Here is a 25,703-nt window from a genome sequence, read left to right on the forward strand (position 1 = left end):
GCTCATTGAATAAAAATGCACTTCCCCAAGTTGTCTTCCATGCCCTTTACGTTGTATTTAATGACAATATAGAAAAATATATTTTGTAACTCCTCAAACAACATGAACACAATCCGTGTGTACAATATCAACTGATGGATCGATAAACAAGTTTATCTCCAACGGAGAAATTGTGTTTGAGAGCTTATGTAAAGTTAAGCAAAAATGGTTTGTGAACGACAAAACCCATTCCAATTATGATCAACTTTTAATATTATTTAAACCAAGTCAGAAAACAAAGTGACAACGATATTTAACTCAATGTATATTGAGTTAGAAATGTTAGATGCTTCAAATTCGAACGTTTCCAGACCATGGACCTATAGTAGCTAAGTCACGCCCCTTCCAGTAGAGCCCATGAAATTTTTCATGTCAAGAGTTTGACCGTTTATTGTGAAATTGTTCAGTTAAAGGCTGAAGACAAAACACAATAGCTGTGCTCGAAATCGTTCCCTATTCACTCACTCACTATTCCCTGTATAGTGTTTATGATATAGGGGACGGACAAACGAGAATTCGGACACTACGCTGAACATTTGTAAACGTCATTTAGAAATGTTAAATCCCAAATAAATTGTTGACAGTTCTAAACGAAAGCCGGACACTCCATCATTAAATGTATTAGTTTTCTTGGTTATTCAGCTTCTTCTTCTCCTCCGCAAAAACACGACCGCATTGCATTGTGGTATACGGGAGTAACATGTAGGGAACATCGCATCTTCACTAAACTTTTGGGTATTTTAAGTCCACTATATAGTACATGAAATATAGTACTGAGAATTTCAACACCACTACAAAATGGCGAGCACCCTATATAGTGCATTTTATCCGTGATAGGGAACGACTTCGAACACAGCTACTGAAAAAGAAGTACATATCTCGAATGTGACGTCACGCTCCCTGCGACTTATAATGGTTTTCACCTCTTTCGATGCTTTTATCCTCCCCTTGGAAAAAAGCGGTAAAGTGGCGCAGAGAGATCGCCATGTCTATAACGGAATTCCAAGTGCGGGTGGTGACGTAAATCATTCGCTTCGAGAGCAGCGAAGAGCTGTAGTTCGCAAATCGGCCTCACAGAAAACCTAACATTATCAAACTTCTTCACGAAAATGTTTATCTTTCTTTGGATGAAAAATTATCATTTAAATCCACAAACAACATATGTGTAATCCAGGGCATATAAAGACTGGGACCAGAAAATAATTACTTTCTCTCCATTGAAACCCATTCATACTTTTCGATCTCATAGGTCCCATGGGCTCCGGATGAGGCGTGACTTCGCCACTCTATCAAAGAAGTTTCAGACGGATGTTCCGGAAATAATGGGGAGGGCCCTCCCGGAAATAAGGGGGAGGGCCCTCCAGAAACCAAGGGGGTGGGCCCACTGCGCTCTGTATAGCCTGGCTGTAGAAATAGCCAATCAGCATCGCGGTACATTTTTTTAAAATCCATCACACGCTCTGGCGTTGGGTCGAGCAGCGTTCTGATGCTGTTCCTAATTAGAAAATATTGCACATTTTAGCCTTCGACCGCCAAACCTTCTCGGCTGGTCTGGAGCCTTGAGATGGCCAAAGGTATCCAGCTGGAGCATGTTGTAACCTCATGTCGATGATTTATCGTAATGGAGCTAGTGTTAACAACAAAGACTGTTTGGTGGTTGGTTTCACGGCGTTATTATCGTAAGTATGTTCAGTTACCTTTGTGTTTGCCTCTATTCTTTAGGGAAGAAGCATGTTCTGACGACCACCAGTAAACCCGTGGACCCAATTCAACACCGAGAAGCCCTCAAGGAGACCAAGGAGTACAAATCAGAGATGAACAGGGTACGTTGTTTAGGTCAAATGATGTTGAACATTTGGCATTACAATATAAATATTGTACTGAAATATTAGATAAGGGCTCTCAAGTTTTGAACTGAGTTCAGTGTGAGATTTTGTCGAGGGTGGGGGTATATAAACATGTCACAGCGTACAAATGTGTCCACAGACATGGTGACTAATGTATGATAGTAAGCATTATTGGCCCCTTAACACTAATATTCAGAAACAACACTGCCTCAAAAGGCTATTGGCTTAAGCAACACCAGTAGAGGCATATACTTTTCTCTGAACTTTTAAACGTTGCAAACGTGCAAAAACATAATTAAATATTTATGTGGCATTCAGTCCAATGCTTAAAATATATCGGTGGCATTCAGTAGGCCAATGCTGTGGTTAAGTGTGTAAAGTATGACCAAGTGTTTCTTTCTGTTCAATAGATATAACTTTATCAATCCCCTGTAGGAGAAATTTGTTAATGTTTGTCCCTATAAAACAATAATGGTAAAAAAATAAATACAAAACATGACGGTAAGTAAGTCAAACCGTCCAATCTGAAGGCTCTAATTAACCACTCCCCCTACTTACTTCCATCAATGCAAAGCGAACAGAACTGAGTATGGGAGGGCGTAGCCTAACTAGTTCGTGAACAACCCAGAGAAACGCAACGCAAATAAAATGTGAACATGTATGAGCCTTTAATAAAATCCCGGACGATTTTTAAATTCCGCCCCACATTTTTTTTAAAGTGTCTCAAAAAGATGTCCGGGCAAAAGAGGACGTCTGGTTACCCTACGTACAGGAAACCCATTTGATTCCTACCTGTTCCACTGTTAAATAGCGGCGCAAATTGGTGGGCGCTATCCTGGTAATTTCTTTGCGTGAGAAATACGAAGTGTGTCGTGTGAGCGTGTGCATGGGTTGAATTGCGTGTGTCCCACGCCGAATGCGTGAGACTTGAGAGCCGATATAGACGTAGCTTTTCGGTACAGGGTTCCTACTTGGCTTTTCCTTTTACCAACACTTTCTCACACAATGATGCTACACATTAATTATCCAGGGCAGTAAAGTCAGCTTCTCAGTAGGGGTGGTAATTGCAAACCTCTCCGGCATTACTGAAGCAGTTGAATAAACTACTTTTGACATTTCATGTAATTTAACTTGTTTTTTTAATGCTGTATGTAATCTGCCTTTCTATTCATTCCATACCTTGTATTAATAGCACACAGCAGATCCATTCAGAACTAATGCACCAAGGCTGTTAATCTGTCCAATAATGCGAACATGAATGATGCTGTTGCAGGACAACTCGTGTAAAGCCCAGTCCACACTCCATGGCCTGTGGAGTCCGAGCAAACCCCGATCCCCTCTGAGTGAAAACTCCAGCTGTGTATTCCAGGAAGGAAATGGCTTGGAAAAACCTCACACTGATGCAGCAAAGCCAAAGAAAGGTAGGGGATTTATTGAGTGGTTGACAACATTTGTACATTCTATCACAAGTGCTCATTTTGGATTCCTTTTAGTTTTTTCTTGCCTTATCTGTAACAAATATTGTTCAGCCGTTTGGCTGTTCTCGGTGGATCAGCAAGGCGGACTTGTTGTCTGTGACTTGCACAAAATATCAGTATTAACTGACACTCGTTCTGATACCGGTTTCATAGCAAACTGGAAGGATTGGTTCATGGTCTAATGTTTGATGATTGGCATTTTTAGACCGAGCTACTGAAATACACAGCGAGGTTCCGAAGTCCAACGATCAACAGAAGTCAGCCCGGGCCTGTCTGCTCCTCTCAGAGTCCCGAGAACAAACCAACACAGAAAAAAACCAGGACAAAGAACCCATTTCACAGACTGGGCCTGCACCACAAAACAAGGCTAATAGAACCAAAACTCAGAAAGGTGGTGGTCACAAAGCCAGGGTGAAAAAGTATGTTTAGAAACAGAATGTATCCAAATGATTCCAAACACGTAACCCTGAATCACATGGTTGTTTATGTCTAGTTTCTTTCCCCCTTGTTTTCTAGAACAGAGAATAAGATTTCCCAAAACAGGAAAGTCACAGATTACTATCCAATTAGAAGGAGTTCAAGGAAAACTAAAGCTGAGATGAAGGTTGGTATAAAAGTTGCTGTGTTACTTGGAGCAAATAAGACGCCATGATCCTCTTGGTACTAGAGTGTTGAAAGGTGCATGAGGAGTTGGAGGACGAGGAGGGGTGGCAGTAGCACAGAGTGTCAAGGTGTCCCTGAGCAAGACGCCTAACTGACTGCTTCTGCTGAGCTGGCTGTCACCCTGAGTGGTCGACTCCATAGTCAGTGTGTGAATGAATGGTTGTAAGTCGCTTTGGATAAAAAATAAATGTAAAAATTTGGTTCTCATGCATGACTGAACCAGAACATAAGAATTTGTTGGACAAATCTTACGAAAGTCTTATTTTTCTCCCAAAAACTCAAGGATGAAGAACAGAAACACATCAACGACCTTATCAAGAATGGTGTGGAAGAAGGATTGCAGGTACCGGATAATGAACTATACAGTTTGACTTGTGAATTGTTTAATCTTCCTGCTCCTTATCTTGCTTCGTATAAAAAAAAAAAGCTGTGAGGATGTAAAGATTAATTAAAAGAACTTGATGGGACCCTATACCCATCCTAGTATATTGAAGGACAGTATAAGAAAACCTGGACATTGAAGGCGGAGGAAAGATTCCCCTGAGATAACTACTTTTGTTAATAGTATTAAATCACCGCCAATTTAGGTTAATTAACCACCTCAAGTTTTTACCATATATTACGCCTTCAATATTAATTGCAAACGTGTTCTCCATTTAAATAGGTGCGACACATAGATGACAAAGGAAGGGGAGTGTTTGCAACCAGGGGCTTCACAAAAGGAGAGTTTGTGGTGGAGTACAACGGAGACCTGCTGGATATCGAACGGGCTAAGAAAAGGGAGGCTGAATATGCTCTGGACCCTACCACCGGCTGTTACATGTACTACTTCCAGTACCACAGCAAAACCTACTGGTGAGTGGAACATAGCAATTTTGTAACTTCCACCGCATCTGACTTTTTAAAAGGCTTTATTTTTTTTATTGATCTTTGACCAAAACCACATTGAATTTGCATCTAATTCCAAACAAAGGACACGTGGTACAATTATCATATCCGAGGAACTTCATTTGGGTCAATACTTGGCATGCTTCTAATAATAGTAGCTCTATGGATGTATACCACAGTCTGTGTTTTTACAGCGCCTTTTTATTATTTTAGTGTGGACGCAACAAGGGAAACTACCCGCCTGGGCAGATTGATCAACCACAGTAAAGCTGGTAACTGCCAGACCAGGCTCCACGACATTGATGGAAAACCCCATCTCATATTAGTGGCTGCCAGGGACGTTGACGCAGAAGAAGAGCTGCTGTACGACTATGGGGATCGCAGCAAAGCCTCTCTTAGTGCTCATCCCTGGCTCAAATACTAGGCTGTTGGCATCCACCCCACCCCCCCCTCACATATTTAATTGACGACACTGTTTTGAAGAGGGTAATATGACTGAGCATAGTTGTAAAATTGCTCATTTTTTAAATCAAGTTTAACTTGCTGATTTTATAAATATTTAGACATGAGCTTTTCCCTGAATTGAACTGAGGCTGCGGCTGTATTGTTTTCATGATTTTATCTTTTAATTTCTCTTCACCCACTGTCGTAAAATGATGGTTTAAGAGTGAGGGATACCATTTCTTCTGAGAAGTATTTGTATACCCTGTAGGAGTTCTTTGTATTTACCATTCTGTTTCACTGTTATGGCTAAAGCCATATTGTAAATTGAGAAATAAATCTCAGTGAAAATTGTTGCATTTTCTTAAAATTAAATTAAGCTTATTCTGAAATGAGATTGAGGGGATGTGCATTTAACTTTGAATCATAATACTTTGTCAGTTCTGAAGTCCTCAATTTAAAACTGCTGTGAGCAGAGGGTGGCCCATCACACATGCAGGCAATAAAAGGAGTATAGTTTAAACTCATGACTTTGCTGGGTTTTTTCAAATGGTTGCATATCTGAACTAACATCCAAGTGCATTTGTAAGACAAGCTCAAAGCAAATTCTCCCCTGAGATTAATAGTGTTGCTACTTGGCAGCACAATCATAACAAAATGCCGAAAAGCATTTCTGTCTCTAGAAATTGTATAAATCACTTTATTCAAGTGTTTTTGCTTTGGATACCTTGATATAAGACACATTTGCAGTTAAGCGCCACAACACAAAACGATACAGAATCCCATAGTCTGGTTTTAACCAGAACACTGGACTATTGATGGGCTGGTTAATCTTTCCAGTGCTGAAAAAGCAATTGCTTAACTATTGAGGATCATCTAAATACATCTAGGACTGAATACTTCAGAAAGTTCTTCATTGAATACTAAGCAGTATGGTCCTGAGACAGGATGAGATAATGTCAATACTTTCAGGTTAACACCTTGTACATCATCAGAAACAATCCCCTGCATTATTGTCCTTCACTTGTTAAAGGTTCAATATAGGATTCGGTGGCATTTAGCAATACCACTTTTATGTACAGTTTTTTTCACGGGATTATACACTGATTAAAACATTCTTATGAATATATTAAATTTCTGCCAAGTCTATTGTTCTTGATTCCATTAAATTATAAACACTGCACCTTTAAAATGTCTAATGCATCACATGCTATTGCATCCTATGGATTACAAAAAAGCTTAAAAAAAGTTGTATAAAAATTGCAAAAATGTGTGAAAAAAATCCTTGTTGGCTTGTGTGTAAATAACTTGGTCCCGTTACTGTAAGAAGTAATCCTCATTTTCTCCTGAATGAAAACCTAGAAAAAGAACATAAAATTTGTTGAATATTTCACACAATGCTGAGGGTTTTTCTTAATGCATTCGTTATATGAAGGCACCAGAGTAGCTACACAGACTATGCTGAAGTCACAGACGATATGCGAGCTGGAGATAAGTCTCAGTCTCCGCTGGTTTAAGAAGATTCCATTATCCCTTCATTGGACTACACACAAACATCCATAGCATCAGCAAAAACACGAACAGGTCACAAGTAAATCATTATGAGGCCGTAGACCGGCTGTTGAGTAATCTCAGAGCCAGCTCCCTCCCACATGATGTATTCTCGCTCTATCTGACAAACTTCCTGCCCTTCTGTCCGCTCACATTCAGACAACACTCGTTACAGAGGACATCATCCCATGGAATCATGGGAGATTTGGGAACGGACACTTTAATAAAAAGTTAACTACTATATTTAGCAAAACACATATATATACATATATATATATATATATATATATATATATATATATATATATATATATTTACATACATACATACATACATACATATATATGTAGCAAAGAACACCAGTTTTACTGGTTAAATGTTACTGAAAAAATGCACCTTAAGTGAACATTACTCACAGTTTTGAGATGGCTGTTCTCTCATCTTTCGGCTCCTCTCTGGCGTCGTCGCCTGCAGCCGAGTCGTTGTCGGTGGCGGGGGGAGATTCCAGGTCTATCTCCACCATACCTGGCTCCATTGGTAGCCTGCCACTGGGATGACGCAGAGGAATGAATGACTCAAATGAAAGGTCACTAATAACCTAATCACAGGCCTGTGCTGGTTCTAGGATGGGAAGTCAGTGGATGCAGTGTCTTAGCATTCAATACTCCTTTTCAAACAGAGGGATGAAATAAGATGGAAATAATAAACAATACATATTTTATCAATAAAAATAAAACCTGTGTGATTACCTTAAGCTCCATCCAGTCATTTCATCTGAATTACAAAAATTAGGAACATTGGAGGAGCCACGCTGACAACATGTTGATGACAACATTAATGAACCTGTGGAATGTGTGACCCATTGTCTCAGTGTCTGCATTGTTTAGCAGAGTGAGGACTTGGAATTCAAGTAAATTATAAGATCAGCTGCTGTGCTACTGTGGGGTCAATTCAACTCTCGTTCCTAAGACATATAGCGTATTTTTTTTATAAATATATAGGAAATCTCAATATATAAATGGTCAGCTGTGAAATATTTTTTCCAGATTAATCACCAGTGGTCAGTTTGTTGACTTTATTCTGGTGAAGTATTGAGTGAATTGTAAAAGTGATGTTTGTGCAGAGATCTCTCACCTCTTGTACATCTGGAGCTCTTCCTGAGACACCATCAGCTGGGCCTTCAGCTGGTTCCGCTCTTGGAGCACTTCCTTCAGCTCCTGCATGGTGAACCGGGGTCTGTTGGGGTCCTTCAGGTCAATCACCAACTGATCGGGTCCCACTGCCGGCTACAATCAGAACACGACGACCACACGTCATCCCAACAGGCAATGAAACTGGATCAATAAACCAAGGGGGAAATAGAGCAGAGAGACGGTGCGTAACGCCAAGTCCCTAGTCAGACGCACCGGGCCGTTCTCCGTGCAGTTCTCCCTGAGGATACGGTCCAGCTCGGTCTTAAGGTTGTCCCTCTCCAGCCTCAGCTCCTCCACCGACAGGTTGTACTGCTTCACCACCGTCTCGAACAGCTCCAGAACGCGGACGATCCGGAACTGCAGATCCGACACTTCCTCACCTGAGCTGCTGATCTTGAGTAAATCTCGACCGATCACGTAGGAGATGTCGTACACGTCCTCCACTGTGAGCTGGAACGCGTCCTTCTCGAAGGCCGAAGCGGGCGAGGCGTCCTCCCGCAGCTCCATGTCTCAGCGGGGCCCTTCCTGCGACCGCATCCGTAAGTTAGGAACTATAAAACACACGGAAACTTACTTTGCTGTCGATTCTTCCTTCGGCCACTTCTGGATTGCTGTCCTCGGCGGGAGCCAATGGGCGGACTGTGTTAGTCAGGAGGAGGGCAGAGTCACCATGGTAACCAGGGAAGCCTAGCGCGACGGGCGAGGAGTCAGGTGAGGCAGAGCACGTGATAGGAAGTTTCAATTTACCTTACTTGAATATAGGGTGTCTGTTTGAAAGAGCCGTTGACCCAAAACCCACATGTTTTATTCGTTTTAATCGTGGGTCATTTGTCCTGGACACCAATTGCTTCATGGACACCAATAATATAACGCTACGTTGTGTCGCACTCATTTCATACACAACATCGCTTATTTTAACGCTCATAACAGCTAGAAGGACGGTACTAAAAAGGTATCATAAAGTTGGCTTGGGTCGTAACCATGGCGTTAACACGCTATGGTTAGATATAAATCACATAGTGTTGAATTAAATCTGAAGCAGTGGCTCACTGACTCTTCAAATCAAAGTGGAATTTCATCTGAAGCAGTGGGCTCACTGGCTCTTAAACACATTGTTCTAGACGATTAATATTTTCTCAATTTGTTTTACACGTGAAATATAATTATGGATACAGTCATGGTTTATCTACTCTCCAACCACAGAATAATATATCATTAGTTCTCACCACACTGCCTATTGGTCCGATGTCAGTAGAAATAAGATTTAATTTGAGATGGCAGCATAGGAAAGGATTCAGTACTTTAAAGTGTTATATGAACCCCTGCCAAATACAAAAAAAGTATATATTTAATGCATCATTTATAAATGTACATATTCACAAGGATACAGATGATAAATGCATAACATCAATAGGTCCACAAGTCATATTTCTATATATTTTGTGGATTAGACCAAAGCCATTCCGATATCTCAAATTCTGAATACTATAGGGTTATATTTAAAAAAAAAAAAATCAACTCCATGATGACATATCCACCCAAACAAAAGTACTCCGTTAATTTATCACCCACCCTTACCTGAAACATATTTTGAATCCTAATACATTTTCTAAACATTCTAAAAAGGTAACATTACCAATGACCTAAGTTTGACCGATTATTTCAGGTATTTCTTCCACCTAACGTCAACAGTTGGTTGGTTGTCATGAGCTGTGTTCCCTCTGCCTAAAACCTCCAGCCAGCTAGTGTTCTTAAGAACATTCCAGCAGGGCAGAGTTGAGCAGGAGTGCAGGGTGGGGCAAACCGTTATATTCTTAACCCATAATATCTTACACTAACTTAAAAAAATATATTTTTAGTGCAAATACATCAGTTAATTTTCCATCTGATGGCCCTTGATGGGTCATACGAGGGACCACAGCCTCCTGATGGGCAGCAGGGTCGGGTCATCCTGGATCAAACCGGCCGCCACCATCGGCATGATGGCCGTGAAAATCCTGTTCAGGCCAGAAAACACAAGAACTGGATAAAACTAGATTCAGCATGAGAAACTGCAACTGCAAAAAATCCTTTCAGAGAAATGTTGACAAACAGAAGAGAAATGACTATGTATTTTATCTAACTATTCTTTTATTCTTTATTATTTGATCCATCCATATAAAACATCAAATATATCTATACCGATATATTATATTGTACACATCAATCAAACATAAAAATGAAGAATGTAATATAGATGTTTATTAATATGAATGCATTTTTAAATGCAAATTATAAAATGTGCCAATCATTCTCACACAATCACATTCCTACCTTAAAGACTGTATTGTATTAGGCACGTTGGACTATAGTGTTGCCTTGGTCTTTCATTTGTGGTTTGAAAATGAGTACATGATATGTATGAATGTACATGTATTGGGTTCATTTTGACTGTAGTGTATTGGGTTCATTTGACTGTGGTGTACTAGGTACATTTGACTGTGGTGTGTTGGGTACATTTGACTGTGGTGTATTGGGTACATTTGACTGTGGTGTACTAGGTACATTTGACTGTGGTGTATTGGGTACATTTGACTCTGGTGCATTAAGTACATTTCACTGTGGTGAATGAAGTACATTTAACTGTGGTGTATTGGGGAGATTTGTGGAGAATCGTGTACATTTTGCAGTGGTCAATTCTGTAGGATGTGACTGTGGTGTTCTCTGAATGTTTGTGGCGTATTAGGCCCATTTGTGGTGTATGAGGTATTTCTGAGCAGGCATAAGTATGACGTTTGACTGGTGTTTTGTGTGTGAGGTGACCGGGTAGATTTTACTTACAGCCGCCTGATCCCCGAGTCTGGTTGAGCCGCCGGGGCGGAACATGGTGGATCTGGATCTGGATCAGCGAAGAACATCCCCTCATCCTCAGACTCCTCACTGAGGGAATGTAGAGAAGTTTCATGTTACTGCTCAGAGAGCGGCTCTGATACCACTGGACGGAAACAACTCATAACAGCAGCCCTGTTCATGGGGCGCCACAACATCTAACATCAGGATCAGTGATGTTTGGTGAACAGGGTTTCTTTTGACCTCTTGTAGTATGCTAGCTCCTCCTCCAGCACGAAGACCTGAGCCTTCAGCTCGTTCCTCTCCAGCAGGACGTCCCGAAGCTCCTGCAGCGTGAAGCGCGTGTCTGACTCATCCCCTGAACCGTGGGAGACCTCGTCCCCCCCAGACACCGCCTGCTTTAAAGAGAAACAGAACCCTTAAACAACCTATTTCTGATGAACAGTGAAGTAGAGGTTCACAGAGTAAAGTTATGGATCCTGGACCAGATCTCCACTTTAAAAAGCAGCATGCAGGTAAATGGTATCAATGCCGCCAGGGGCCAAATATAGCACGAAGCAGCAGGGGGCTGTTGATTTGCGTCAAATTCAGTATTTTAGTGTGCGTGCACGTTGCGCTACTAAAATTATTCTAGCTGTGATTCTAAGCTGTACAACAGGAAGCTAGTTTACCCACTGGTTCCTTCATACTTTCCCCACATAGGGATTCATTCAGATTAATTCAAGTTAATTCAGGTTTATTCAGAGTCCCATCCTGCCAGTTGCGCATTAAATGCACAAAGTTTAAAATACGTAGGATATAACGAACAGAAGCAGTTAGAGCATTAGCAGTAATTACACCGTGTGGTTAGGGGTTAAGTTTAGGAACACTAGGTTATGGTTCCATACCATTATTACATAAACAGCAACCTGTACATGCTGTTACAGGGTGCTAAATTGCTTATTATTTGTGTATTTATGAAATTAAACAATAACAAGGACATTAAAGTTGGACACGTAAAGCGCTTTTTTTTCATAAATGATCTTGACATGCGACAGACATTTGAACAAATGTTCCAAAAAACAGCAGCCGTAGCGAGGCCCTCTATTGCCTCATTCAAACAGACGTTACCAACCGAGCAGGCAGCCGCATCCTTCTCCTCCTCTTCTTCCTCCCCCTCCTCCTCTTCCTCCCCCCCTGGGGGTCTTGTGTCTGACGAGGAGGTGTAGACCGGACACAGTGGCTCAGACTCGAACACACCGGCCAGGAGTCCAGAATCTCCTCCGCATTCCACCCACAGTGAGGGCTGCCTGATGGGCTCAGGTGGCGCCTCCACAGCCTGGAAACACGCACACACACGCAAACGCGTACAATATAATACAAGAGGTTCTAAAGGTCATTGTTAATGTAGTGGGGGGGGGGGTATTGTTTGCCTCCACTCTCTCCACAATTTGAAAACTATAGATGTATGAACACTTGTGGGCGGTGATATGACAGGACATCAGAGTTTTGATGTATTTGGGTAATAAAGACAACAGCGTCAGCAGTTCTCCATGTGGTCTGTTATCAAGGAATTTGGTGTGAGAATCACAAGGTGTCTCTGCCAGGTGTGCCTCCTAACGGTCCATCAGCGCTCACCACCCGCCTGTGTTGATTTGTTTACTGTAGGAATCCTCATTAGTGGACCCCTTGACAGCGGGCTAGTCTACCTGCCGGAGTGTGTGTTAAATTAAGACATGGACAAGTGTTTTTGGTTGTTGCTTATGCAAATACTATAATGTGATTTATCATTTGTTGTATTGTTACCTACATTAAACAATATACGTACCTGTCCTGGACTAAATGTACTTATTGTGACGCTATAACAAGGCATCTCCCCTCACTGACACATAGGCCTTCTGTACAACATGTCCCTCACAATAAAACCAACAAACTAAACTAAGTCACCTTGTTGCTGCTTACGACGATCTGAGTGGACACGAGCGTGGTCTGGGCCGGAGAGACCTCCACCCTCGCCCTCCTCTCTGGCCCCCCTATGCCGCAGCGCTCAGCCTTCAGGCCGGACAGCTGCTGCTGCAGCGCGAGCAGCTCCTGCTGCTGCAAGCTCAGCTCCTGCAGCCTGGCCTGGGCCAGCGCCTCCAGCTCCACCCTCTGCTGCACGCCTGCCTTGCCCTGGCCCTCCAACGCGTTCAGCCTGCGGCGCAGGTCCTGGTTCATCCGCATCAGCCTCAGCTGCTGGGCCTGGAGCTGGAGCAGGCCAGGGGGGAGACGGGGTTCAGATGGAGCAGGTTGGGGTTTACCTACACTGGGTTTTACTTCTGTGTTTTCCAGTGTTCTTTGTTGGTCTGGGTCGGAGCTTATTGTTTGCTCTCTGATCGGTAGGAAGATTAAGTAATTCATGCTGAATGAAGATGAAAAGGAATAATTCATTTTAGATTCATAGCTGAATAAGGCAATTGAGTTGCCACACTTTCGCACCTTTGTATCATTTGATCAGACTTATCTAGTCTGCACTCAGAAAGTACCCATGTTTCTCCATCAGACTTCCAAAATAAGAGTTTGATGTGAACAGAGTTGTTGGTTCATGAGGTTCAATGCTCACCGCCTCCACCTCTTCGTTCCTCTTGGACAGCTTGTGGTCTTTAGCACAGAGTTCGTGTCTCTGTTTGTTCACTATATCTGTCATCTTATTGGTCCACTGCTGCTCCCTCTCTGACCTCCCTAGGGGGTACGCAAAAGACACATTCATGAATCCCGGAACATAAGGGTACTGATGCGCATATCTACCGGGCACCATCACCCTGAATCATGTATCACCATATCACAATAATGTATCACCCCATCACAATCATGTATCACCACATCACAATCATGTATCACCACATCACAATCATGTATCACCACATCACAATCATGTATCACCACATCAAAATCATGCATCACCACATCACGATCATATATCACAATCATGTATCACCATATCATACTCATGCATCCCCATATCACAAACATGTATCACATTCATGTATCAACATACAACAATCATGTATCACCATATCACAATCATGTATCACCAAATCACGATAATGTATCACCACATTACAATCATGTATCACCATATCACGATCATGTATCACAATATCACGATCATGTATCACCATATCTCAATTATTTATCACAATATCACAATCATGTATCACCATACCACAATCATGCATCACCATATCACAATAACGTATCACAATAATTTATCATCATAGTGATACATTACTGTAAAGAGTATAATGATATTATCTTCCAACACTTACACCGTCCATAGTTACCATCATATTATTATTCATTTTCATGTATTGCCATATTGTCCACTTTGGGTGTGTAATATTTGATGAGATAATGACAATATAAATATCCATAAAATGATCAGAATATAAATTGTTGAGCTATCAGTCTGATGAAGGTCTGTTATCGAAACATAACAATAAAGGTGTCTGATTACAGACTCTCCAATCAATAAACCATTTTGTCTGTCACAATATAAATGCCCATATACAGTAGTTCAATGTAGTGAGTTCAAGCAGATACTTTCATCTTATTTAACTCTTTTCAGCTCCCATTACATAGTGTGATGCTGACTGGTGGATACGCCGGCCCCTTGTTGCAGTACAAAGACCCCAAGAACAATGCACTGCTCGCTGTTTTAACATCGCAGTACTTGAAGGAAATTAAAATCTATAATTTCACTGTTTGACAGTCTGTTTATGTCCTTGAAACTAAAAATAACTGCAGCAAAAGTGACAAGCACATATGAGCTGTATTTCTGTCTAGGTAAAAAATAGATTTACAGCCCTCTCGCCAGCATGGCCCACTCTCAGTCCCCCTCCCTTCCCTCTCCCCTCTCTCCCAACACAATAGCTAATGCTGTCCACACAGTTCCACAGCATTGGCACAATCTGAGTCTGTGTCTGCATGACTGAGCAGGACATCGATGAAGACCATTACGGCTTTTATGGACTTTGAAGTAAACCAACACAGAACATTCCATTACTCTATAATTATTACAAGATTACTTCCATCAATACTGCAATATGAATGTCATATTACAACCATCCATGTACCATGCATACGTTTTCATACCATGTAAACTTTATATATTAATCCCAGAACATTTGATGGCCAGGCCCTTTGGGTGAGGTCGCGGGGTTGATTTTTAATTGCAGTTTAATCTGTTCTGACAGCCAATGGTTCCCGACCAGGCTAGCATCCTACTAGGACCGCTCAGTCAATAACCTGGCGAGCAAGACTCCTGCAAAACTCCTAAAGCTTGCAGGAGCAGCGTGTTTACAATGCAGAACTACACCTTTTACTTTTCCTCTGCCACCGCATAGCCTTGCATTCTTTTTCCCAAGAGAGCCTTTGAGTTTTGCAGAGTGGGGAGCGAGTGTCTGATGACTTTGATATCGTGTTACAACCACACTGCATATATATTAGCAGAGCCGTGCCACTTAGTAACACAGGGGAAAGGCGATGAGACAGAAGTATTACATGTTTTGAGGGTCCCTTTTAAATATATTTCAGATGTGTTGTACACCTCTTATTTAATAATTGTATAGGTAATGTACACAGTAAACTGTACATGAATATAACTTGGAGAACACCAGTCAAAGAGGGCAATGCTTTGATTTGTTACAGGCCTTCCTATCTCAAATAACTTTGATACTATACGGTCAGAACATGCCTCCTTCCATGTTAATCTGACTAGTGCATTCAATGCCCCATAAATGGCATTTTAAGGCATCGTTAGGGATGCAACCTGATTTGCAGCATACCCTCTTCGTTTGGCTCTTGCTCAGCGCTTGGCTTGTCTTTGATTGACAGGCTGGTCCGAAGCCGGTTGTTCTCCGACTGCAGGTGAGATATCTGAGTGCGCATCTCCTGGATCTCGCCTCTCCACGCGTCCTCCACCAACTCAAGCTCCTGACGTTTGGCGAAAGAAAAAACAATATGACAAAAAACACCTGCACAGTTGTATTGGAATTTCTCACACTAATGTAGGTATTATTCAAGAACTGTCATTTCATAATATCACCAATAATATACAATATAATATAGCCGTTTTAGTTTTGGGAAGCTAGGATACACTTTTAATTTACATTCACATTTAGGGCATTTAGCAGACGCTTTTATCCAAAGCAACTTACAATAAATACATTTGTCAGAAGAAAGAGAAACAACAATATATCGCTATCAGAGTCTAGGTGAACTCTGAACAAGCGAGTCTTGAGTTCAGTATTTCAGTATTGTTCAACTGAAATAGCACTACTAAGATGTCAACATGCTGTTGGGAGCAAGACTTAAGGCGACTTCTTCTCTTTCAGACCTTGTCACTACAGGCTAAAAGGCCAGTACCCCCGCTGTATTGGGGTGTATGTAAGTAGGGGTCTCTGGGGGTCTCCGGGGATAAGGTCTCCAGTACCCCCGCCGTATGGGGTCACCGGTAATCTCTGGGGGTCTCTGGGTCACCAACCTGCTGACGCCTCCTCTCCTGGTCCTGCCGATCGTCCCTCTCCCGCCTCAGCCTGTCCCGCTCCTGCCGCAGCTCCTGCGCCTCCGGGCTGACAGCGCTGCGGGACACCAGCACCTCCAGCAGCTCCAGGACCCGGACCACCTTAGGCATTAGCCGCAGCAGAGCCTCACATCCGTAGCGGTCGATCATCCACTCGAACTCCTGACCCACGACAGCTGCGATGTCGTACACGTCCACCACCGTCATCTCCGACGCCTTCTTATCTAACGCAGATCCAAAGTTTTCCATATCCATTTTTGCGTTCTTCAAACCCTCCCTCTCCGGAAGAACATACTCCTCCCGTCAGTTTAGACGTTTCTAACAAATATAACTTAAGTTTCAACCTGCAAGGTAACCGCGGTCCACTGAGTCCGGACTTTAAAGCGGTTTATATGCGCTCCAGGGCGCAGGTTGCTGGCCAGAACCCGACTCAAGTGCGAATGTCAAGCGGTTGTTGCTCGAGCCACGCAACGTTACTGCAACAGGGCGGCTGCAGTTCTAGGACCCTCGTGACGCGGCGTTTTTCGTGACTCTGACTTCGGGACAAGAGTAGATGAATGTGGATGGCGAATGATTCTCATGAGTTACTCAATAATTCATGGCAATGTGAGGAAACAGAACCCGTAGCTAACCTATCTAAATTTAACTATATCTAAAAGGACATAGGCTACCCTAACGACCCAAACTTAACCAACTCTAATAACTCAACTTAAATATCTTTAACACCTAAACTTGACCTCTCTCTACCTAATACCGAAACTCAACTATTTAACCAGCTAAAGAACAAACATCAAAAACGTGTGTCCTAAGAGAGCGTCCTGGAACATTGACACTTAGAGAACCCTAGGCAGGTCGAGGTCAACCCTCTAGCGAAGCCCACTGACCCCGGAGATCACAGAAATACCAAAAAAAATAGGTTGTACACGAGGTTAAGTTGTGTACAATTTATAGAATGCATTTGGCAAATATATTAAAATAAATATAAACCTAGGTTTCTAACAAGATTAGTCCAACATCTTGCTGTTAGTATTGACCATAAATACATTAATAATCAAATGCTATACATCTTTCTAATGCATTTATGCAATTTGTGATCATTAGAAACTAACTACATTATTTCAGAGGCTGCATATATTAAGTTCAATTAATTCTGTTATCAAAAGTAGTCAAAGTTAAGTAAAATGACTTAACAGCAAGCTATGAAATAATCGATTCAAAATAGCTTACGTTAAGTTTAATGTTTTGTTAATCAGAAGAATAAACTGAAGACATACTTAATCATAAACAGTCATGGTTTATTCAGCACATTTACAATTCTTACAATGGAAACCACCTTTATCTTTACTAAAATATATTAATAGATCTGAGTGTATAAAGACGGTACATACAGAGGAAGGACAGAACAGAAAAGATGCGCTTCAAAGCCCCTTTACACAAAACTCAGAGGAGGGAGGGTGAAACACACACACACACACACACACACACACACACACACACACACACACACACACACACACACACACACAATGAAAGCTATACATTCCAATGGACTCTCCCTCAGCCATCAGTTAAGAACCAGTCACCAGGGGGCGTGGCTCCACCACCACCCAGCAAAACATGACAGAAACAGTGCAGAAAACAGACGTGAGGGGTGTTGTCGTGCTCATCCTGCACCACGTGCACCAGCACCATTCAGCCACCAGAAAACATACAGGTGAAGAAGGATAGACACAATTCAACCCAGTGCAGCAGGCTCTGCAGCCACTAGGGGCTCATATACAGTGGTTTAAAATAGATGAAACAAATCAGCATGATAAAGGAACAAACTGTTCCTTCCCTTGTTCCCTGTGCCCTACACACCAAGAACACATGGTTCCTTACCTTGTTCCCTGTGCCCTTCACAATAAGAACACATGGTTCCTTCCCTTGTTTCCTTTCCTTGTGCCCTGTGCTGTACACTCTAAGAACCAACTAACATCAATGGAGGTGGTAGTGCTGTATCAACACGTTTTAAAATACACTCAAAATACTAAATACATGGGGATATAGGCATCTTGGATCCAAATTATCAGTTTGGCAAAAATAATATTAATTAATTGTGTGTGTGTGGAGATATATTTATATATAGAGAGAGAGAGATTTAAAAAAGCTGTAAAAAGAGACCCTGTGCTAACGGTCTGTGGCTGAAGCTTAGACACTCAGCGTCCGACCATCAAAGTCCAGTTCTTCTTTTGTGCTCTTGATCACTTGAACTGCAACAGAAAGGGAAAGGCCAATTAAGACACCATGAAACAAGAGAATAATCTTGTTTCATGGTGTAGTTACCGGTATACAAATCCAAGCTAGCAAATATATGAATTGAACCTGCATTATGCACGGTGTCCTATGAGAATTCTCTAGTGGCTGGAGGTGCAGCTTATTATACTGTACAGCGATATATTGTCGCATCTCTTTCTTCTGACAATGGACTTATTGAAAGTTGCCCTAAATGTAAATGCTATTCCTACCATGCTCTTGGGCGGGAGGCTGGGTTTCTGGGCCAGCGTTGGTTTCTTCATGACGCTGGGCTTCTGCTGTAGCCTGGGGGACAACGAACTGCCGTGTGGCGGGGAGGAGGCAGAGGACGACACGCCGTTGTCGTCAGAGACCAGGGCCGCGCCCGCTATCCCATAATGCTTCTTCCTCAGCTCTCCCAGCCGGAGGCGCTCGTTCTCCAGTTGAGACTCCAGCTCCAGGACCTTCACCTGGGGGGGGGGGACAGGTACGGTTCTAACATGAAGCACGGTCTACCCTACTGTCGCTGTGAGAACTAGAAGACATCTAATGCAACTTCATCCGTTTTTGTTATAAACTGTGCCCCATTGTGGTCTACTGGTTTGTTCAGAGCGGCCTGGGCCCTGTAGTTCTCAGCGGAACAATGAACTACATTCCACACGTTGATCAGAACTTGCCTGCGACTCCATTTCCTCCTTCTTCAACTTGATGAGCGACATTCCGGAGAAGTCCATGGTGTCTGCATGGAAAAACAGCGGATATGTAAAACAGACAAGACTTGTTTTTGGGACAAGTATTTTGTGCAGGAGACACAACTCAGACATCCACACACACCCCAACCCCTACAAACACCACACACACACACACACACACACACACACACACTACACACACACACCCTTCTCCTCCAGGTTCTCCAGGCCCGTCCGGGTGGACGCCACCACGTTGGCCGCCATCTCGTTGACGGTGCGGGACGCCTGCTGCAGCACCGTCAGCCTCGTGCTGTTGCGGTCTGCCTTCACCTGGCAGGACAAGGGGGCGGGGGTTAGGACGGGAGGGAGATGCACTGAGAGCCAATAACACGCCTCAAAAACAAACCGGGAGAGCGCTTTGTGCCAACCGCTCAGAGTGGACTGCGAGGGCAATTCTGCTATTTACAAGGGTTTGACATTAAAACCGTTTTAATATTCACACCGTTTGAACAGTTTTTCTATCAGGAACTGTTTGAAAATGTTCCGTTTTAACCTTGACACTGTTTAACAGTAAGAACGGACCCAACAAGACGCCCAGCTCTTGGGATCGTTTTCATTTTTTAAATCAGCTCTAAATCTCCTACTGCGCTCCTCGTCGTTATTGAACTTTTTTTATTGGAGCTTTTAATGTCTCCTCTTCCGTTGCCCGGCAGCGAGGCTCAGTGTTCAACAGATTTCGTTGTTTTGGTTCAGTTGGAAAGACGTCAGAGACAAGACATGCATCAGCAGAGGCGCACCGGACCGATGGAAAACAATGGTAATGTGGGTGCTGTGTTTTTTAAAAACACTGTTCTCTGTGGCCCCTGAGGGCCTCATTTACAGCGTCTAAAGGTGGTTCATAAGCCGGTAGAAGTCCTCCCGTTGTCTTTCATAACAGTTGTATTAACACAGAATTGTTCATTGGTCAAAATGGCATGCGTTTCAAGGGAAAGCTGTGCATGTGTTAATAAAGTTTTAGTTTTTGTTCTCATTTTCATTTCGTTTTCATTTTCACATTGATAAGTACTCTCTTGAGGCCTCTCCTCAGACCAGTACAACAAATTCCTGCCAATCTTCACGTTCAATTCTCAATAGCTTTACCCCAGTCAGTAACTGCAGCACTGTTTGCGTCTTTCATGACTTTATCAAAATAAAAAAAATGTATATGTATTATAATAATTATGGACGTTTTAGGAGAATGTTACGCTGAAGCGATACAAATCGTCAATCGTCGAATCTTACAGGTGACGATTCCAACTCCAACGTTAGCTGATCGTACGCTACGATGTGTTCCTGAAGCTTGCACGGTCAGGAGGGGCGGGAGGGCCTACCTTGGAGGCGGCCACCAGCTGTGCCGTGCTGGCAGCGATCTCGTGGGAGCAGACGATCAGCTCCTCGTACTTCCCCGTGTGCAGAACCACCTTGTCAGCAGACTCTCTGTGGAGGAGGAGATGCATCACTGCCAGTCGAGGCCCTGCAAGTCATGGACGCCTGGACCCTGCCAGGTTCTTTGTTGTACTTGGAGGTGAATGTTTTGGTGAAGTAAAGGTGAAGTAAACTCTGTGATTAAGCAAGTTGCCATACAGTTCCATGCATAACATCCTGATTTCAGCTAGCTGCTGGTCAGGCAGGCACAGAACTGGAGCAAGATAACTTTTCTCTACAAAAGTCTTGTTACAAATCCTTCAAAAAGGTTGGACTTCTGCAAGTCGTTATGTTTATGCAATGTCCGAAACCCTGTGGAGGCTTCTCCAGAGAGGAGAGGGAGGAAGATCCTCCTTAACATTGTTGAGAATAAAAAATGTAGATTGCCCAGACTACTGTAATGAATTAATGCCCTTAAATAGGACTATTTTAATGCATTTGTATGTGTAATGTTCGTGTCCCTGGGTAAAGACACATTAGCACCCCCTATTGCCTATTGACATTACTTCAGGGAGGATTTTCTTCCCTTAGCCTCCATTGACTCCCATTCATTTCCCCGAAAGTGTTGGCGGCCGGTGAATAATATGGGGTTCAATGGGAGAGAGGAGGAAAGTCCTCCTCTGAGTGCGTGTGACTAGCTAAGGGATCTGGATCCCGCCTACATCTATTCACGAATAGGCTGGAGCCCTGGCTGCGCAATGAACCAATAAGAAGGAGCCCTCGCTGCGCTATGAACCAATAAGCAGGAGCCCTGGCTGTGGAACAGCCCGGAGGGAGAAGTTATCCCCTCAAGTCGAGGCTACGAGAACCAACAAACCCGCTCATATGCCTTGTTTCCACCAAGCGGTGCGCTACTGTTGTTGTGGTACAGTGCGGCTCTGTTCGCTTATATTGGTGTTTCCGTAGCCCGCGGCCGGGCTGCGGAGCCTGTGGCCGGGCTGCCCGCGGCCGGGCTGCGGAGCCCGCTAGGAGGAATGACTTGATCTACAAATGAAGTCCCTCAATCTTAATTGGCTTAACACCATGACCAACATTCTGAAACATCCATTAACATCCACATTTGCCTCAAACAATGTTACAGCCCATGTAAATAGTTGTGAAATAATGTTCTTGTTCTTTTAATTGTTTGTTACTCTGACCGTTCTGTTTGATATTGTGGAAAGGATGTGAATGATTCAGAGCATGATGCATTTTAAATGGCATCACTTTCGGTCTTGTGTTTTAATTCTTCTTAAAACAATTGTAGCTGAAAATGAACATAGCCAAATTACAAGCATTAGCATCATTGAGGACAAAAATAGGCCCAATGATAGGCCCAGAGTTTTTATTTAGTTTAGGCCTGAGTAGGTCTGATTTGACTAATTGGCTTTGCATCCTTTCCTTCTGCCCTTTTAGTGCAAGACATGCTGCCCACCAGCTTTCAAAGTATAATGCTGCCACTGGTGGATTTGTATCAATTCGCATAATTATCCCTCCCTGCTATTTTGTAGTTCCCCAAAACACCCTGAAAAGAACTTGAGTCTCACATACTTATGCCACTAACAGTGCAAGCAGGTCAATGGCAACCAAGCGCGCAGTCCTTCCTCCCTCACTTTAAAATCCACCAGCCGCCACTGCCCAAACCGATTCATGTGTCTAGCGTCATGTTATACAGGGTTACTTTATCAATCAACGGGTTCTGCAGCGTTGTACTACGTGTGGAACAAGCATAGCAGCGATATATTGTTTCTGCTTCTTCTGACAAATGTACTTATTGCAAAACGCTTTGGATAAAAGGTGTCTGCTAAATGCCCAAAATGTAAATTTAAATGATGCAGGTCACTTACACCATCTGCGTGGCGCCCCAGCCAACTGCCTTGGAGGCCGAGATCAGACCCTCTGTCCAGCGAGAGTTCCTGGCGTAGAACTCCTTGAGGGTGGCGGCTCCCTTCAGAGACACATGGGGCGGGGGTCAACACAACAACCAAGCCGTCAGCATCGGTCGAACGACAGACCACCAACAGACCCCTCATTAGTCGGCCATAATATCGGTTTTCCGGATCTTCCCGTCCCGGCAGACATGAGGGGATCTCCAGAGGCACAAAACTATTTGCTAAATCAACACTGCCTCATTTACTAGGGATTTCTGTTCTTTGAAGTAGGCCTGGGTGTTGTTCATGCATAGACGAATAAAGCCCCTTAAATTTATTTTTCCCTTTTTTTCTATACGGTAAATCAACAGAGTCTTCCCTGAGTGGGAAGTAGCAGAAAACAAACCACTGGTTTTGGTGATCAAAGAACAGAGATGGATCCTGACATGACAACGACACTCATGAACTTGAGGTTCATGAGTGTCGTTGTCCCTGACATCATACACAGAGCTGGCTTACCCTCCCCCCCTCCGCGATCTCCTTTTGCAGGTCTGTGGAAGCCAGCACCAGCATGCGGATGGCCTGAAGAACCAGAAAGGCATCACATTAAAAACCACAGCATTAAATCACAGATGATCTGTTTCTAAAGTAATGGCTTCAGTAAAGGTTTGAAAAGGCCTGTTGCCTACCTTCATCAGGTCTGTGCAACTGAAGAGGATTCTGTAAGAGGAATATTCATCACAGAGGTAAACAAAAATGGAAACTGGCCACGATTTAAGCAAAAATCTAAACTAAATGAGAGGCGCAGTAACACTGGTTACTTTACACCGGTCGTGTTTTAATGATTGGCTCAGATAGGCTAAGCTGACACGCCAGAGGGTTTGTTCTATAGGACTATCACGAGGTCATCCTGTGGAACTGATTGATGGGGGCAGGCCCTTTAAAAAGGTGAATGGATGAACCATCACCAAGATCACGTAGATCCTCCTAGGGCGCTGATCGGTCTGAACCACATTGCTTGAAGCCTGGCAAGTTGACTTCTCACGGAGTCGTAATCTCCTGAAACGAGCTGCTCGCGAGGTCACAGAGGAGCACGAGTGGTCCCATGGCTCTCAAAGGTGGTCATCACCAGAGATCGTCTCTCAGAGCAGGTAATGCTTCCACCACCAGTGACACATGAACACCATCCAAGGCAACAACACAACACTCGTTGGGAGCAGATAGAGCTGAAGTGTCTTTCTGAGGAACGCTTTGAGCCCAGCAGGGCCAAGGATCAAACCTCCTACACTCCAATTAATTTCCTCACTCATTTAGATACATCTGGGTGAGGAGATCCTGATAGAAACCCACCTTTCATTGACCTCCAGCTTCACCCCCGATGTGTCCTTTCGTGCCTGATTCATCATTTCCTGTAAGCAGACAGCACACGAGAACCAATCAGAATCAGCGTATTGGACAAATAACTAACTCCTTTAAAAGGTTTGGTCCGGTTTGTTAAATCTCCAGGCTCATTATCGGCATTGTCTTTGACCAGATGTAAATCAGTGACACAGAACGAGTAGACACGGAAACTAAAGTCGTGAGCACTACTGGAGAAAGCTACCTAGCCAGGGCAGCTTGTGTGGGCTAACCTGGGGGAAGCTACCTAGCCAGGGCAGCTTGTGTGGGCTAACCTGGAGGAAGCTACCTAGCCAGCGCAGCTTGTGGGCTTCTAAACACTCTTATGGAATATGACGATGTCCAAGATCACCTCATTTCAGAATGTGTCTACACCGCGATAGGAGGGAGGGTTGAACACAAATACTGGCTGTTTGATATCTGGACAATGGAAGTAATTAACCTGGGGTCTTGGCGAACCAACCTAATCCCTTTTTCCAAAAATGTGTTGCAATTAAGTAAAACATTTAATAAATATCTATATCTTCTACGTTAGGGTTGTGCCACAGCGGGCCAAGCGGGGAGGGGCGGAGCTCACGTCGATGCGGCGGACCGCCTCCTCGATGGCCGCCTGCGTCGCCGCCATCTCCTTGTCCACCATGTCTCCCAGCTCGTCCTGCCGCACGTCAGAGCCCTTGGGCCGCAGCTCCTGGAGACGGTAACCACAGGCAACGTCACATCCACTCATGACATGACATGTGATGACGTGTTGGGACTTTTATTATGTGTGGGTAGGTGCAGCTGTTCTTAATGTTACTTCTACGCTATAACACAAGTATATTATTACATACTAGACATCAAATGCCTCAAATATATTTAAATATCTACAATATTAAGGGTACAGCTTGAGTTCGATTAAATTCCATGCCAGCACCCAGGGCTTAGTCTGTGTGCAGAGTCTTAGTCCAGTCTGGGGGTCTGCAGGTGGACCTGGGTCTCACCTGCCCCAGGTTGAGGATCTTCTGCACGATGAGGCGGACGGCGGCGGGGTCGGCCCTCCGGACGCTGGCCTGCTCCTTCAGCTCCTTCAGGTACGCCAGGCTCTGCACGGCACAGCTGCGGCAGTTCTCCGTCAGCCCTGGGGGGGGGGGGGTGGGGGGGGGTGGAGACCAACAAGGTATAGAATGAGGTGCTTGTAGAACACTGGTGTGTTTTGAATGGGAAACTGTGATACTGCGACATCAATGCTTATATAGTCAACCACACTCAATGAATGGACTAAACGAATACCAATAGATTATTTGATCATGAAGGATTTTGTTTTTCATGTTTTTTGCACCAAAAACACAATGAATGTGTCTTAACATACAACATATTATGCAACTTCCACTTCACAATCAGACACAAATCTCCCGCCTCGTTTCCTTCCTATTAAGAGGCTTAGTAGTGTAGGCACATAGGGCTCTAACCCTATCCTACACAGTGGTGTGTAGAGTAGGGGCCCCTCTCTACGGACCCTAACCCTATCCTACACAGTGGTGTGTAGTGTAGGGGCCCCTCTCTACGGACCCTAGC

The 25,703-nt window shown here is 43.5% G+C and overlaps 3 protein-coding genes across 4 annotated transcripts in view; 1 reads left to right on the forward strand and 2 right to left on the reverse strand.

Moving 5' to 3' along the window:
* Window positions 1-1,493: 1,493 nt before the first annotated feature.
* kmt5ab (lysine methyltransferase 5Ab) lies at window positions 1,494-5,887 on the forward strand. Its single transcript, XM_079745489.1, has 8 exons — window positions 1,494-1,613; window positions 1,762-1,862; window positions 3,160-3,307; window positions 3,570-3,783; window positions 3,881-3,968; window positions 4,311-4,370; window positions 4,692-4,882; window positions 5,129-5,887. The coding sequence occupies exons 1-8, from the start codon at window positions 1,604-1,606 to the stop codon at window positions 5,337-5,339; spliced, it is 1,023 nt and encodes a 340-aa protein (XP_079601615.1). The 5' UTR covers window positions 1,494-1,603; the 3' UTR covers window positions 5,340-5,887.
* A 147-nt stretch (window positions 5,888-6,034) lies between these two features.
* Window positions 6,035-16,930, reverse strand: rilpl2 (Rab interacting lysosomal protein-like 2). Its single transcript, XM_079754122.1, has 13 exons — window positions 16,433-16,930; window positions 15,735-15,882; window positions 13,511-13,629; window positions 12,856-13,155; window positions 12,044-12,247; window positions 11,173-11,327; window positions 10,921-11,019; window positions 10,010-10,097; window positions 9,155-9,179; window positions 8,314-8,609; window positions 8,042-8,193; window positions 7,324-7,455; window positions 6,035-6,714 (listed from the first exon to the last, which is right to left on the reverse strand). The coding sequence occupies exons 1-13, from the start codon at window positions 16,724-16,726 to the stop codon at window positions 6,693-6,695; spliced, it is 2,034 nt and encodes a 677-aa protein (XP_079610248.1). The 5' UTR covers window positions 16,727-16,930; the 3' UTR covers window positions 6,035-6,692.
* An 815-nt stretch (window positions 16,931-17,745) lies between these two features.
* hip1rb (huntingtin interacting protein 1 related b) overlaps window positions 17,746-25,703 on the reverse strand; it is a 28,773-nt gene continuing 20,815 nt past the window's right edge. For both annotated transcript variants that reach the window (XM_079746938.1, XM_079746937.1), the window contains exons 22-32: window positions 25,130-25,266; window positions 24,727-24,837; window positions 24,102-24,160; window positions 23,441-23,471; window positions 23,271-23,333; window positions 22,728-22,828; window positions 20,808-20,913; window positions 19,644-19,767; window positions 19,423-19,484; window positions 18,979-19,215; window positions 17,746-18,723 (exon numbers count right to left, since the gene is read on the reverse strand). In XM_079746938.1, the coding sequence (XP_079603064.1) occupies window positions 18,715-18,723; window positions 18,979-19,215; window positions 19,423-19,484; window positions 19,644-19,767; window positions 20,808-20,913; window positions 22,728-22,828; window positions 23,271-23,333; window positions 23,441-23,471; window positions 24,102-24,160; window positions 24,727-24,837; window positions 25,130-25,266 (1,040 nt within the window). In that variant the 3' untranslated portion in view covers window positions 17,746-18,714. The remainder of the gene's footprint in view (window positions 18,724-18,978; window positions 19,216-19,422; window positions 19,485-19,643; window positions 19,768-20,807; window positions 20,914-22,727; window positions 22,829-23,270; window positions 23,334-23,440; window positions 23,472-24,101; window positions 24,161-24,726; window positions 24,838-25,129; window positions 25,267-25,703) is intronic.

The sequence above is a fragment of the Pollachius pollachius genome, assembly GCF_949987615.1.
Source record: "Pollachius pollachius genome assembly, chromosome: 1".
In the NCBI taxonomy this organism is placed as follows: Eukaryota; Metazoa; Chordata; class Actinopteri; order Gadiformes; family Gadidae; genus Pollachius; species Pollachius pollachius.

Coding starts and splice junctions, on each gene's coding strand:
- kmt5ab (XM_079745489.1), top strand. Junction 1,863..3,159: donor ACAAATCAGAGATGAACAGG/GTACGTTGTTTA, acceptor ATGCTGTTGCAG/GACAACTCGTGTAAAGCCCA. Junction 3,969..4,310: donor AAACTAAAGCTGAGATGAAG/GTTGGTATAAAA, acceptor CAAAAACTCAAG/GATGAAGAACAGAAACACAT.
- rilpl2 (XM_079754122.1), bottom strand. CDS start 16,726: ATGGATATGGAAAACTTTGGATCTGCGTTAGATAAGAAGGCGTCGGAG. Junction 15,883..16,432: donor AGGAGAGGAGGCGTCAGCAG/GTTGGTGACCCA, acceptor GCCAAACGTCAG/GAGCTTGAGTTGGTGGAGGA. Junction 8,610..9,154: donor ATTCCACTTTGATTTGAAGA/GTCAGTGAGCCA, acceptor GGCCCCGCTGAG/ACATGGAGCTGCGGGAGGAC.